The following is a 12,949-nucleotide window of genomic DNA, read 5'->3' as shown; positions in this document are numbered from 1 at the left end:
TGGGGCTGCAGTGGGGTGAGAGCTGTTTGAGACCAGAAATTGATCAATTTTACCCACACACTCGACTTCTTGGATCATTACCTTCGTTGAAAATGTGGCTGGAACGACAGTCAGGAATCCTGTTCGCAGCATTCCAAATCTGGCTGTGAGAAGCAGGAGGCCAGTGTCCCAGCCCCCGCGCACCTGGACGCAGTCACCGGGAGCCTGCGAGGCTTAACGGCAGCTACCAGAGTTGCTGCTGCATTTCCACCCTCCTGACCACGTGCAATGTGTCTGCCGCCGATACATCTTCCTTGGTGAGGAAGGGAGACATGTGAAAAGTCATGCTGGTGGGAACGGTTGTAATCACTGTTAACAAACAAGGTCCTGATTGCCAATATTACCATCTGTTCCATTGAGTTCCACATATTACCCTGTATGTGGGCTCTGTTAAACAGATTTCTGTACGGCCCAAGGTCACCCTTGATTCATGTAACCAGCCTCTGCAGATGGGTTAAATGGGAACCTCCACGCTGTAGCAAGGATCAAATTCTGAGAAGTACCAAATAGCGTCGTCTGATGCCACGACCCAAGTAAACCGTCAATGACGTCTGCAAAGATGAAATATAGACAGACATCCCTTGACGTATGAAATGGATATATCCCTAAAAAGTTGTCTAAAGTATAAGATTTTATTTATTAAACTCCGCAAGAACTTCCCTGAATAATTCGAGAGCCATTGAGGGTGGGGAGGAAGGAAACTGATTTCAAGAGCAGCTGGAAGTGACGCAAGGAGAGAGCCCAATTTTGTTGGGTCCTGTCCCTTCTCGCAAACGTACTTACTGCTGAGCTGAGTTCTTTCCCCTCCACCCTTCGCACCTGCAGAGGTCTTCTTCATCACGCCCCTTGAGCTGATTCAAGTCAATTAAAACATCTTGATCTTCTTGGCACCGGGGATATGAATAAGACTCACGCACTGCCTCTTAAGAAGGAGGCGCCAGGTGTAGACATAGCAGAGAGGAGGGAGCGATTAACAAGGAGGGGCAGCAATGGTCACGGATGAGTTGGCAGAGGAAGGGCGGTTGAGCAGGTTTTGAAGGTGAACTGGAGTTCCTCAAGCAGAGGTGTGTGTGTTGGGAAGGGCGTTTTGGCAAAGAGAACGTGACTGCAAAGACACATAGCCATGAAATAGCATAGTGTTTTCAGTGAGCCTTAAGTAGACACTATTTGTGTAATGGAATTTTTCCTTACCAATGTTCTTCGTGTCTGTGCTGTAAGGGGGTTTTTCATTGTGGGCTTGGGGACTTACATGAAAAACTTCGTGCTGAATTCCTTTCCATAACAAGTGCTATAAAATAATATTGCGAGATCGTTGCTGCTCTTTGATTATGAACATTTGTGCCAAAACGTCATTTCTTTAAACAAAAAGAAAAGAAATATATATATTTATATATATGTTTAGCAAGCAAATGCTCTGAGCTCATGGAAAAGAGAGACCTAATCCAGTTTTGGGGTCAAGATAGCTTCCTTGAGGAAGACAGATTTGTGCCAAACTTTAAGAGATGAATGGGAATTATCCGGGAAAAGAGTATGTCGGGAAGTGAGGCTGGCACAGGGGAACGCGCTGAGGAGGACAGAGCCTGGCATGTTGCAGGTTGCCAGAGAGGCCGAGAGCACAGAGGAGCGGGGCAGGGTGGGAGAGCACGTAGGCTGGTGAGGGAGGCCAGGATCTGTGCATGCAGGGCTCAGAGCGGCGTGAGAAATTTGGGGCTGCATGCGGACCAATGGGAAACCATGTAAGTTCTAAGTAGGGGAGCAATACGATTAAATCTATTATTTCAAAAGATCACCTTAGATGTAGGATGGAGAAAGGATTCAAGGGAGAGAGGAGGGACCTGCCGGGAGAGTGTTTATATCAATCCACAAGAGAGGATGTTGGACTGGACTCGGTGGGAGAGATGGAGATTAGAAAAGAGAGAGACTTGAGAAATATGGAAGACAACAGTCAGGACCTGGTAATAGAATGGATACACAAGACATGTCAAACTTCACTTCTATTTACATATCTCAAAAGATATCAACAGCTATTTTTATCCATTTCTATATTTGGTTTTTAGGTTTTTTTTCAGTTTATACTTTAAACTTGTGCTTGATTAAATTCCAACCGGATGGAGACTCATGATAGTAAATATCAGAAAATATTTTCAGATTATTGTGATGACATATGGCCCTATAATTTTGGATTTTGTAACAAAGCAGTTTGACTTCTGTCCCATTCGTTTGGATAATGCTATACTATCTAGGAAACTGAAATGTGTTTCTAAAATATGACAGGCTTCAGCTTGTGTGTGTATTAGACACAGGGAAAAATAAAACAGAATGTCTTGGGTTTGAAAGACACAAAATTAATGCAATTCTTTTTTCAAAAAAAAGTATAGATTCTGGGCCAGCCTTGTAGCTCAGTGGTTAAGTTCACACATTCTACTTTGGCGGCTCAGGGTTTGTGGGTTCGGATCCCAGGTTTGGACCTACACATCGCTTATCAAGCCATGCTGTGGCAGGCGTCCCACATATAAAGTAGAGGAAGATGGGCACGGATGTTAGCTCAGGGCCAGTCTTCCTCAGCAAAAAGAGGAGGATTGATGGCAGATGTTAGCTCAGGGCTAATCTTCCTCAAAAAAAAAAAGGACAGATTCTGCACTCTATTTCTATCAATGAAATTTGTTTTTTAAGGTAAGAATAATAGCTTGATTTTTTTCTGCCATAATAATTTAGTCTGTTAAGCTTTTTACACTTAAACAGAGCTGACATCGCAAATTTGGGCAGATACGTACATATAATGCAAGTTGTTCTCCCAGCTGTGCGTGTGGGATTTGTTCTCCGATGCTGGCAGTTAAGTTCAATTTAGTAAGAGCTGTATTCCACCGTGTACCAGAATCTCTGGTTTTTTAAATAGCTAGGTTTTTATGTACTTCCCTTTACTGCCTCCATAAGGAGCAAAGAAAAGGCAGAAGGTAGAGATACAAATGAACCAGGGCAAACTACGCCTTTGTACAGAAGGGAGGAAGCAACCCAAGCAGAAGGGCCCAGAGCAGAGGTACACCTAAGGAGAATTCGTGTGTCTCCAGGACCCACGTGTTTTATAAACAAGAGAAACTGAATTGATGGAGTGTGATCCTATGTACTCACTTAAATTTTCCAAAAACCCCCTTATATCACAAAAGACAAAGCCTTTGAGGATTTACTGGTATGCATTTACCTAAAATACTTCTGGCTTCCATCATGGATACCACTGAAATACCTCCATTGTGTGCTCTTTTTTCACTCTCCAAGACATTTTAAAAAGTGAATGTTGGGCTGGCCCAGTGGCGTAGTGAAGTTCGTGTGCTCCACTTCAGTGGCCTGGCATTTGCTGGTTCGGATCCCAGGCACAGACCTGCACAACACCCATGAACCCATGCTGTGGCAGTGTCCCACATACAAAATAGAGGAAGATTAGCATAGATGTTCTGCTCAGTGACAATCTTCCTCAAGCAAAAAGAGGAAAATTGTTAACATTTTAGCTGTTAGCTCTGGGCCAATTTTCCTCAACAAAAGAAAAAAAGAAAAGAAAGGGAGGGGAAACATTATCAAAGGAAAAACCACTGAGAGACAAAGGAATTGTGCATGTTTATAATTATTAAAAACTACAAAGTATTTGGTTTAAGGGACTGATTGCATCAAGTGCTTGAAAAACAAGTCAAAGGAAACAAAATGATTTTTGAAAAGGTCTAAGTATATATTAATTCACTAGAATATATGCATAATTTAAAATTTTTCCTGGCAGTTTAAGAAAATTTCAATGTTTCAACTATAAGTGAAAATAAGAGAAGTTTCTGGTAAACTAACATGGTAGGGCCTCCAAATTTTCCCTTGTTCATAAAATCAAACGACCACCATGTCAATTAATAATAGGAGGGAGAATTGAAAGTGAAAATATCTTGAGTGTTTATTTTATCCCCTAGGAAAGGAAATTAAATGCTGGCCCTCAGGCTATCAAAGTGAGAGGCAGGGCCTTCCTCTCAACATTTTTATAGGAGGAAATTTTGGTTACATGTCATTTAACCAAATTTTACTTTTAAGGGATGTCTTCCCCAAGAAAGAGTGGGAGATAGCACAAGAAGGGTTAAATATACACCAAAGACTGGATGGACTATGGGAGAAATGGAAGTAGGCGCTGACTTCGCCTGGGTATCAGTAGGGTGTGTGTTCTGCGTGGGTTTCTGTAAGCCAGGGCTGGGAGGTGCCCTCAGGGTTACCACCAGTGGAACCCTCCATTCTCAGAGCTGCCGCCTCTCATCATTTCATTGCTGCCCAGTCGCTGTGGTCCAGTCTCCTTCAGAGTTGGTCTGTGCCTCCACCACAGCTTCCTTTCACCTAGAGTACCAGCCTCCTGATGGACATTTTATTTGTTTTCTGCTTTCTGATGGACAATTGCAATAACTTCTGCTCTTGAGGTTGTCAGTTCTCCTTTCCGATCAGCAAATTTAAGTGACAGTACCAACTTCAATTTAATTCATCAGAATACAAGATGATGGGCTAAATCATATATCCTCACTTGTTCTTTTAAATTTTGGTTATTAATATAACCTTAAATGAAAAGATAAAGAGATATTCATGTTATTGGAGTCTCAAGTATGTTTTTATTGTCTTCATTGCCTCTGTTACCATGATGATTTAAGTCACTTTTTAACACATAATTTGGGGTCTTCCTTTAAAAGCAGGATGCTCTATGTATCTTGTTGCTCAGAACATCTCTTATTTGAAGCAGTTCCAAACGTTACAGAACATAATTAAATCGTCTTCCACTCGTTAAAATGATCCCTTTTTTATTATTACTACTTTATGAGCTTTTTAAATGATTGCAAAGCAAGGACTATAGAAAGTATGATATTCTTAAAAGGAAGATTAGGCTTCCTCGTTGTGAGGAAATGTTCATATATAATGGATAACTGTAGTCTTTTTACACTAGAAATAGGAAATTTAACAACTGAATATGCCTACATTACTGAAATTATCTATGTCAATATCATGACTTTGATCTTTGATGTTTAATTTGCGTAAGCAACGTTCACCTCCCAAATGATTTGCTGCCTTCAAATATGTTAACCTCTGCCTACAATTAACAACCTAATTTGAAGAAGAAGATAGACTAAAGAATTTTAACTTAATCAAGAGTTGCCATGCTTGCTCATTCCTCTTGTTTAAAGCTTTGTTTTCTTACTGGCTAGGAATATTTTAATAGACTTTCTTTCGATAGAATTTCCTGGTCTTATAAGTATCACTGAGTTAAAAATGAGCAGCTGTAGAGCCAGCCCTGATGGCCTAGTGGTTAAAGTTCGGCACTGTCACCACTTCAGGGGCCCAGGTTCAGTTCCCAGTCGCGGAACCACACCACTTGTCTGTCAGTTGCCATGCTGTGGTGGTGGCCCTCAGAGAAGAACTAGAAGGACTTACAATTAGGATATACAACCATGTACTGGGGTTTGGGGAGACAAAAACAAAAGAACAGCTGTAGCAGGGTTTCTAAGAAGTAGTCATACATTTTTCTATAACCAAAAGCTGTAGAAGTAGGAAAAGGATTATTTAAATTCATTTATACCTGACATTTTCCCAGACTCCATTTAAATCACTAGTGCCTCAATTCTGGACTCATCGCATTGTAAATTAATTCCTTTCTAAAATTGTCTTTATGTACTCATTTGTTTTATCAGTTTGGTTGTACGTTCCAAAGATAATTTCTCGAACACGGATGAATGACATTCATTTCTCCTTCATTTACCCAGTGCTGCTGCCGAAGCTGATGGCATTGAACCATTAATAAACATCCTGTCCAGTAAACGAGATGGAGCTGTTGCCAACGCGGCCACAGTGTTAACAAACATGGCAATGCAGGAGCCCCTGCGTGTAAACATACAGAGTCACGACATCATGCACGCCCTCATCGGCCCGCTGCATTCTGCCAACACGGTCGTGCAGAGCAAAGCAGCCCTCACTGTGGCTGCAACTGCCTGTGATGCTGAGGCCCGGACAGAGGTGAGAGTTTCAGTAACAATTGTTCTCTTGTTTTTCTGGTCCGTACCGTATTGATAGATTAATTGGAAACATTTTCAAGTGTTTGAACCTACTCATCATTTAAGTCCTTCAAAATTGGTGCAACACTTTGGAAAACAAATTGGCATTATCTAGCAAAAAAGATGAGTGTACTCTATAATTTGTTTCTAAGTATGTACTTATGACAATCTCTTGTCTCTGTGCACCAGGAAGCGTTGTTTATAATATCTACACAACTGGAAACAAACTGATTGTCCAATTGTTAAGAGAATAGATAAGTAAATTTGTGGTATATTCATAAAATGGGATCTCACGTCCCTGAAAATGAACGAACGGCGGCTACAGACATCAACAGAGCTGAATCTCAACAAGCATTATGCTGAGCAAAATCAAGTTGCAGAAGAGTACATACTTATGATTCTATTTATATAACACTCAAAAATATGCAAAGCTAAGCAATATGTTGTTTAGGCATATGTACGTATAAGTCAAAACTATCAAAAAAGCAGGAGAATGATTAAACCCAAATTCAAGAAAGTGGTGGCCTCTTGGGGGATTAAGAGGGTAGATGTGATTGAGAGGAGCAGGCAGGGGTTCAAGGTCATTGAAATGTGCCATTTCTTGAGCTGAATGGTAGACAAACAAGTGTGCCTTTTACTATGATGCTTTAAATTATACATATGGGTTATACATAATCTTGCGTTTCTTTTGTATTTCAAAATTTAAAAATATAGAATTGCTCTTTTTACAAGTCCATCATATAAAAGTGTTTGGTTCTATTTATAAGACACTTTATATAAACCCACAATCATCCCTTTTTCTCTTGCCTTTCTCATATTTATCTGTCATATGGCACTCATTCAAACAGCCTAGGACTTTGTTCCTCTCTCCCCAATGTAGATAACAATAGCTAACATTTATGGAGCACTCACCATGCACCAGGCACTGTGCTAAGCATTTTAAATGCATTTAAACCTCACTTGAAATAGGTATGTTTGTAGTCCCCATTTTAGAGATGAGGAAAATGAGATTTAAAGAGATAATGTGCTTAAACAGAGCTGGTAAGTTGGTAGGTCAGGAATAGGCGAGCACATCTTTCTGAGTCCAGAGCCCATGCTCTCACACTATGCTGTCTGCTCAGACAACTAACAAATCTTTTCTCTCTGTCTTTAAGATATCTATTTTATCCTCCTTCTTTGTTCTTATTGACTCAATACGTCCTTAAAGTGGTAAGATGGACACCAAATATTTATTTACCAACTACTGTGTGCCAGGCACTATAGCAGGCATTGGCAACATGGTGATCAATGAAAGGGTCTTGATCACACCTCCACGCAGCTTGCAGAGTAGTCCTCTATTTCCTGGAATACTGCAACTGACTTTACTGCTCTCCCTACCCTGCCACCTCCTCGTCCCCACACTGCCTCCAGACTGATCTTTCAAATGTATGACCCTCCTTGCATCATTACAAGTGCCCAGTGGCGTGCCAGTGCTCGTGGTGAAAGTTAAGCTGCTTAGCGTGCTATGCAAGAGCTCTTGACAATCCGCATCCACCTGCCTGAGCCCAAATTCTCTTCCCAGGAGTAACTACACTCCAGAAATATCTGTAATTCTGTCAGTATGCTCTCTTCTCTTATTTATACCTCCTTGATTTCTCTGCTTGGAAAGCTAGTCTCACTCTTGTCCACCGGATAAAATCCTGTTTCTCTGTCAAAACCCAGCTCAGCCATCCTGTCCCCTATGGGGCCTTTCATCAGTCCTCAAACTTGGGTGCGTCTTCATCCTTCTTCCATTGCGCCCTATACATGCCTTCCTTGTCCTCCGTTTTGCATTGTATGGTTCTTGTATGAAAGACCATAAGCTCCTTGAGGCTCCAGGGAACAGAATTGAGGTTTTTCTCCCCTGTGTCCGTGTCATTAATATATACCTGGCATATGTGTGTGCTTAATAAACAGTTGTTAAATTAATAAGTAAATGAGTAAGTGGAGGAATGAATGGAGGCATTAATAAATGAATCAGATCTTTGCCAAAAGAACACATGGGGTTAAATAACTTTGTATTATACTCAGAGTTAAAGATGTTCAGAAATTTGGTCTGCTAAGCATAAGATGCTTCGAGAAAACTCTTCTAAGCTGTCCAAGTTACATACGCTGATGTGTAATCCCTCCCAGAGTCCCAATATTTGAGAAGAAAATGACTGAGAGTGGATCATACCCCACAAGGGCTCTTGTCTTCAGATAATACACATAGAGATGGGTAGAATATTCTTTTTGTCCTCCAGGTTCTGATAATACCATATTGCATTTTGGACAGTGAGACAAGAGCTCTGTCAAATATTTTTTTTTTCTGATAGGAATAATTTTTTGTGTATTTTTTTTTTTAAAGATTTTATTTTTTCCTTTTTCTCCCCAAAGCCCCCGGTACATACTTGTATATTCTTCGTTGTGGGTCCTTCTAGTTGTAGCATGTGGGATGCTGCCTCAGCGTGGTTTGATGAGCAGTGCCATGTCTGCGCCCAGGATTCGAACCAACGAAACACTGGGCCGCCTGCAGCGGAGCGCACGAACTTAACCACTCGGCCACGGGGCCAGCCCCATCTGATAGGAATAATTTTATACATGAGGAAGTTCTTTTAATAATGTAATTAATGTAACTCTGTCCAATTCCTTGTTCTCTTTCTTCTCTTTTTCACTCCTTAGAGAAGTGAAGAGAAGACACTGCAGGGATAACAAAAATGGGTCTCTTTCTAGGCACTTGCTTCCATGTTGCTTTGGCCACTCTGCCGACTTGGCGATAGTGTCCAGTGACGTGGGTGGCACTTGCCTGCATCAGTTCCTGCTGCCCAGCCTTGGGGACTGTATTAGTTTCCCATTACTGCCATAACTGAGTGGCTTAAAGCCATACAAATCTATTATCTTACAGTTTGGGAGGCCAGAAATCTGAAAATGGGTCTTATAGGTTAAAATCAAGGTGTCAGCAGAGCTGTGTCCCTTTTGGAAACTTTACGAGAAAATCTGTTTCTTGCCTTTTCTAGCTTTTCCCATCTGCCTGCTTTCTTTGTCTGTGGCCCTTTCCTCCATCTTCAAAGCGTTACTCCAGTCTCTGCTACCACACATCTCCTTTCTCTGCTCCTGGCGCTCTCATCTCCCTCTTGTCAGGACTCTTGTTATTAAATTAGACCCACCTATAATCTAGGACAACCTCCCCATCTCAAAATCCTTAACTTAATCACACCTGCAAAATCCTTTCTGGGGACAAGAACATCTTTGGGGGACCATTATTCCATTGACCACAGGGCCAGACAAACATTCTTTGTTGAGGAGCAGAAGGATGAACACAGGACGTCCCACTTGTAGGCAGTGAGACGATAGGCTGTTTGTCCGGTCCCCGCCCCATGGAACATCACGATGACCTCCCTCGACTGCTTTACTGTCGTCTCTTCTTGACTTTGAACAGAAAACTGGGCTCCTGTCTGTAAGGTTTTGCAATAGATGGTTTTCCTTGAATTTAATAAATCCAAATATAGACACAACCTAAAATGTTTTCCCATAGTTAAAACCTTTTAACAATCAAATAATGAGATTCTTTTAAAGTGCAAATGTTTATCTCCTGTACTCTAAAATGTGTAAATTTTGGTTTCTACTTTTAGTTAAGAAACGCAGGTGGACTGGAGCCCCTGGTCGAGCTCCTGCGCTCCAAGAATGATGAAGTGAGAAAGAATGCCAGCTGGGCTGTAATGGTCTGCGCCAACGAGGAGCTGATGGCCGTTGAATTATGCAAGCTCGGGTGAGTGGAGCTGGCTCAAGTTTCTGGCTGAGATGAAGAGCAGAAGATGAAGAAGCACACTCCTGAGGCCCAAAGAAGGTCAAGCAGAGTCTGCATTCCCACCCTCAGGCTGCAGAGCGCTCAGGGGCTCTGCGTGTCACAGCGCCGGCCTTACCTCTGAAGGGACTGCCTAGCGGAAACTGAGTCCCTTCCTCTCGCTTCCACTTAGCGCTCTCCCTCACCACCTTTACGAAATCCTCTTCCACGTTTCCTCTTCTACTTTTTCATCTTGATAAATGCTTCTCTTTCACTTTCTTCTACTATTGCTAAACACAATCCTATTTGTCTTTCAACTTTCAAAGCTAAAATAAGATGGACACGCCCAAACTACCATCTCCATTTTTCTCTCTTCCCCACCCAAACCTTGTCATTAGAATTATGCGGTTAACTGGCCTCCCCAAATCTGCTCTCCTCACTACCAGCAGATGAGTTAGTTGCCTTTAGCATATCAGCAAATAGGGTTTTAAGATTCTACGGACAGGTTTACCCTATTTCTAACCATTTTTATTCTTTGTATCTATCTCCTGGTGAGCTGAAACAGTTGGAGTCCAACACTAATTTCGCTTTAAATGAAGAACCGTTTTTCTGAGCGTCCTTTTTAACTGTTTGAATGTGGGTGACTATGTGGCATATATGTTCTCAAAAAGGCCTGCTCTGTCTTCATCATTCTGTCAGTATCACTTTATCTCAAAGAGTGAATGGCTTTAACCTTCCGTCTGAATTCTTCCTTCAAGATCTTAGCTAGGTATATAAATGAGAACTTAGTGTTGGATTGCCTGTATAAAGCTAATAATGCTTTTTCCTTTTGTTGACAGGGCCTTAGATATCCTTGAAGAAATTAATCTCTCAGTAAGTCGAAAAAATAAATTCAGTGAGGCAGCTCATAACAAATTGCTCAACAACCACTTGTCTCTGAAATACAGCCAGACTGGGTATTTGTCATCAAGTAACATAATTAGTGATGGATTCTATGATTACGGTCGGGTAAGTGGCAGCCCTAATTTTTCTTTTAGTTTGTGTGATAATTTCTTCTTTAGTCATGATGCCATAACATTGCAACTCTATAACCACCTAACAGACCTTATATTTTTATAGACAGAAACTGGGGGGTCAGACTTCATCCTTAGCTTTGTCTGGCTATAAGAGTTTGCATTTGTGTACAGTTTTAACTAGAATCTGATTACTCGTGCTTAAATCAGCTGACTAATGCTAGTCTTGTGTTTCAGAGAAGATAGAAGGAGCATTTCATTTGAGGGGTTCTGTTACTTTTAGGGCTCAATGTTAGTGATAAAAATTGAAGTATAATGTTTTCATTTTATTAATTATAATCTAATTGAAATTAATGAAATCGTAATATTGAATTTTAAAATATAATGTAGAAGAATATTATTTGACTTCACATTTCTGATTATGATTTTAAAAACAACATATAGTGTAATGCAGTGTTAATGTTGAGAGAAATGGGAAGCTAAAATTTAGAATCTTGAGGACTTTTTGACATTGCTGCTTAAATCAGCATTTTCTTCTTCTTCTGGAAACCAAAAGCAATAAGGAGAATGGGGAAAATTTCAAAAATCCACCAATCCCAGTTTAGGCAAAACTAGGAAACAGATAGGATCCACAGACTTCCCCCAGATTTAAGAGTTACTAAAAGTCCCTGAAATCAGGCAGAAGCTGTGCAAGAGGGAGAATGAAAAGGAAAACAAAACAGCACAGAGAGGGACAAGAGAGCTGGTGGTGGCAGATCTCAGCAGGCACCATCAAAAATATATACTTCCTGAGGTGATGAGAGGACTCAGAAGCGCAAAAGCTGTATGTCCCGTTTGCCAGGTGGGCGCAGGCCCTGAGGAATCGGGGTGAGCAAGGCTGGCAGCAGAAGCCGTCTTGGACCAATCCGGTTCAAAGAAGCAGAGGAAAGAGGCTGTAAGAGGATCACATAGCTGAGCCATACTTGCAGGAAACACCCTCATGGTAACAAAATCTGAGACATTTTGAATAATGAAAACCAGCCAGCCTAAAACTTTATCTCTTCCTTCTGCTTCCCCCGGCCACCACCACCACAGCTACCATCACACACATACCCCTACAAACCGCTGAGAAGTTGCTGATCCAAGACAGCCTATCTCTTTCAATGATGAGTAGTTTTTAAAAAGCTGTACAACGTTATTCGTACAAAGATGCTTTACGAAAAACCGACAAGGAACGCTTACAAGAAAAATGTTGCCATGGATCAGATAAAATTGTGGCAAAATCTATTTGTCCGTGAATTTTTTTAAAATTTAATGAGGCAATACCCTTTATAAAGGAGAGTTCTCTAATTCATTCATTCAGTAAATATTAAGTTTCTAATATTGTAGGCTTTGACTATGTCAGTGAACAGAAGAGACACAGATGTCTACTCCCACGGTCGCGGTGAGAGGAGACAGACAATAAGCAATAAGCATCACAAACAAATGAATGAAGTCACAGGATGGAAATAAGAGCTATGGGTGGGGGGAATGTGGAGCAGAGGCAGGATAAGGGGGCTCTGTAGTGCTGGGGACTAGTGGGCTTGATGGTTGTAATTTTAGAAACTGTGGTCAGGTAGGCCCCGCTGAGAGGGTAATACCTGAGCAAAATCTTGACGGAGGTGAGGGACTTCACCATGGGGATATCTGGGGGAGAGCTTTCTAGGCGGAGGAGACCAGTGCAGAAGCCACAGGGTGTAAACAGGCTTGGCATATTGAAAGCACAGCAAAGTCAGTGTAGCCAGGGCTGAGTGAACCACGGGCCAGAATAGTAGAGACTATATCAGAGAGGAGAGAGAGACCCTCGCATGTAAGTCGTGTAGACAACTGGAAGGATTTTGGCCTTTGGTCTGAATGAAGTGGAAACCTTGGCAGGGTTCTGGGTGGACGAATGACATGATCTGTCTTATTTTACAAGGATCATGAAAAGCATCTTGGATGAGAGAGGAATCTAATTATAACATGACTGGAAAAAGACCTCAGAAGGCGATCTGGTCTAACCCTCTTCACCAGGCTGGTAAAATTGCTGGGACTAGCCTTTGTCT

The 12,949-nt window shown here is 41.5% G+C and overlaps 1 protein-coding gene across 8 annotated transcripts in view; it reads left to right on the top strand.

Moving 5' to 3' along the window:
* Window positions 1-12,949, top strand: part of ARMC3 (armadillo repeat containing 3) — a 92,548-nt gene that overhangs the window by 57,338 nt on the left and 22,261 nt on the right. For all 8 annotated transcript variants that reach the window (XM_070601884.1, XM_070601883.1, XM_070601878.1 and 5 more), the window contains 3 exons: window positions 5,805-6,054; window positions 9,722-9,858; window positions 10,713-10,881. In XM_070601884.1, the coding sequence (XP_070457985.1) occupies window positions 5,805-6,054; window positions 9,722-9,858; window positions 10,713-10,881 (556 nt within the window). The remainder of the gene's footprint in view (window positions 1-5,804; window positions 6,055-9,721; window positions 9,859-10,712; window positions 10,882-12,949) is intronic.

The sequence above is a fragment of the Equus przewalskii genome, chromosome 30 (assembly GCF_037783145.1).
Source record: "Equus przewalskii isolate Varuska chromosome 30, EquPr2, whole genome shotgun sequence".
NCBI lineage: Eukaryota > Metazoa > Chordata > Mammalia > Perissodactyla > Equidae > Equus > Equus przewalskii.
The sequence above is the reverse complement of the archived record's forward strand: the minus strand, read 5'-3'. Positions and strand labels throughout refer to the sequence as shown.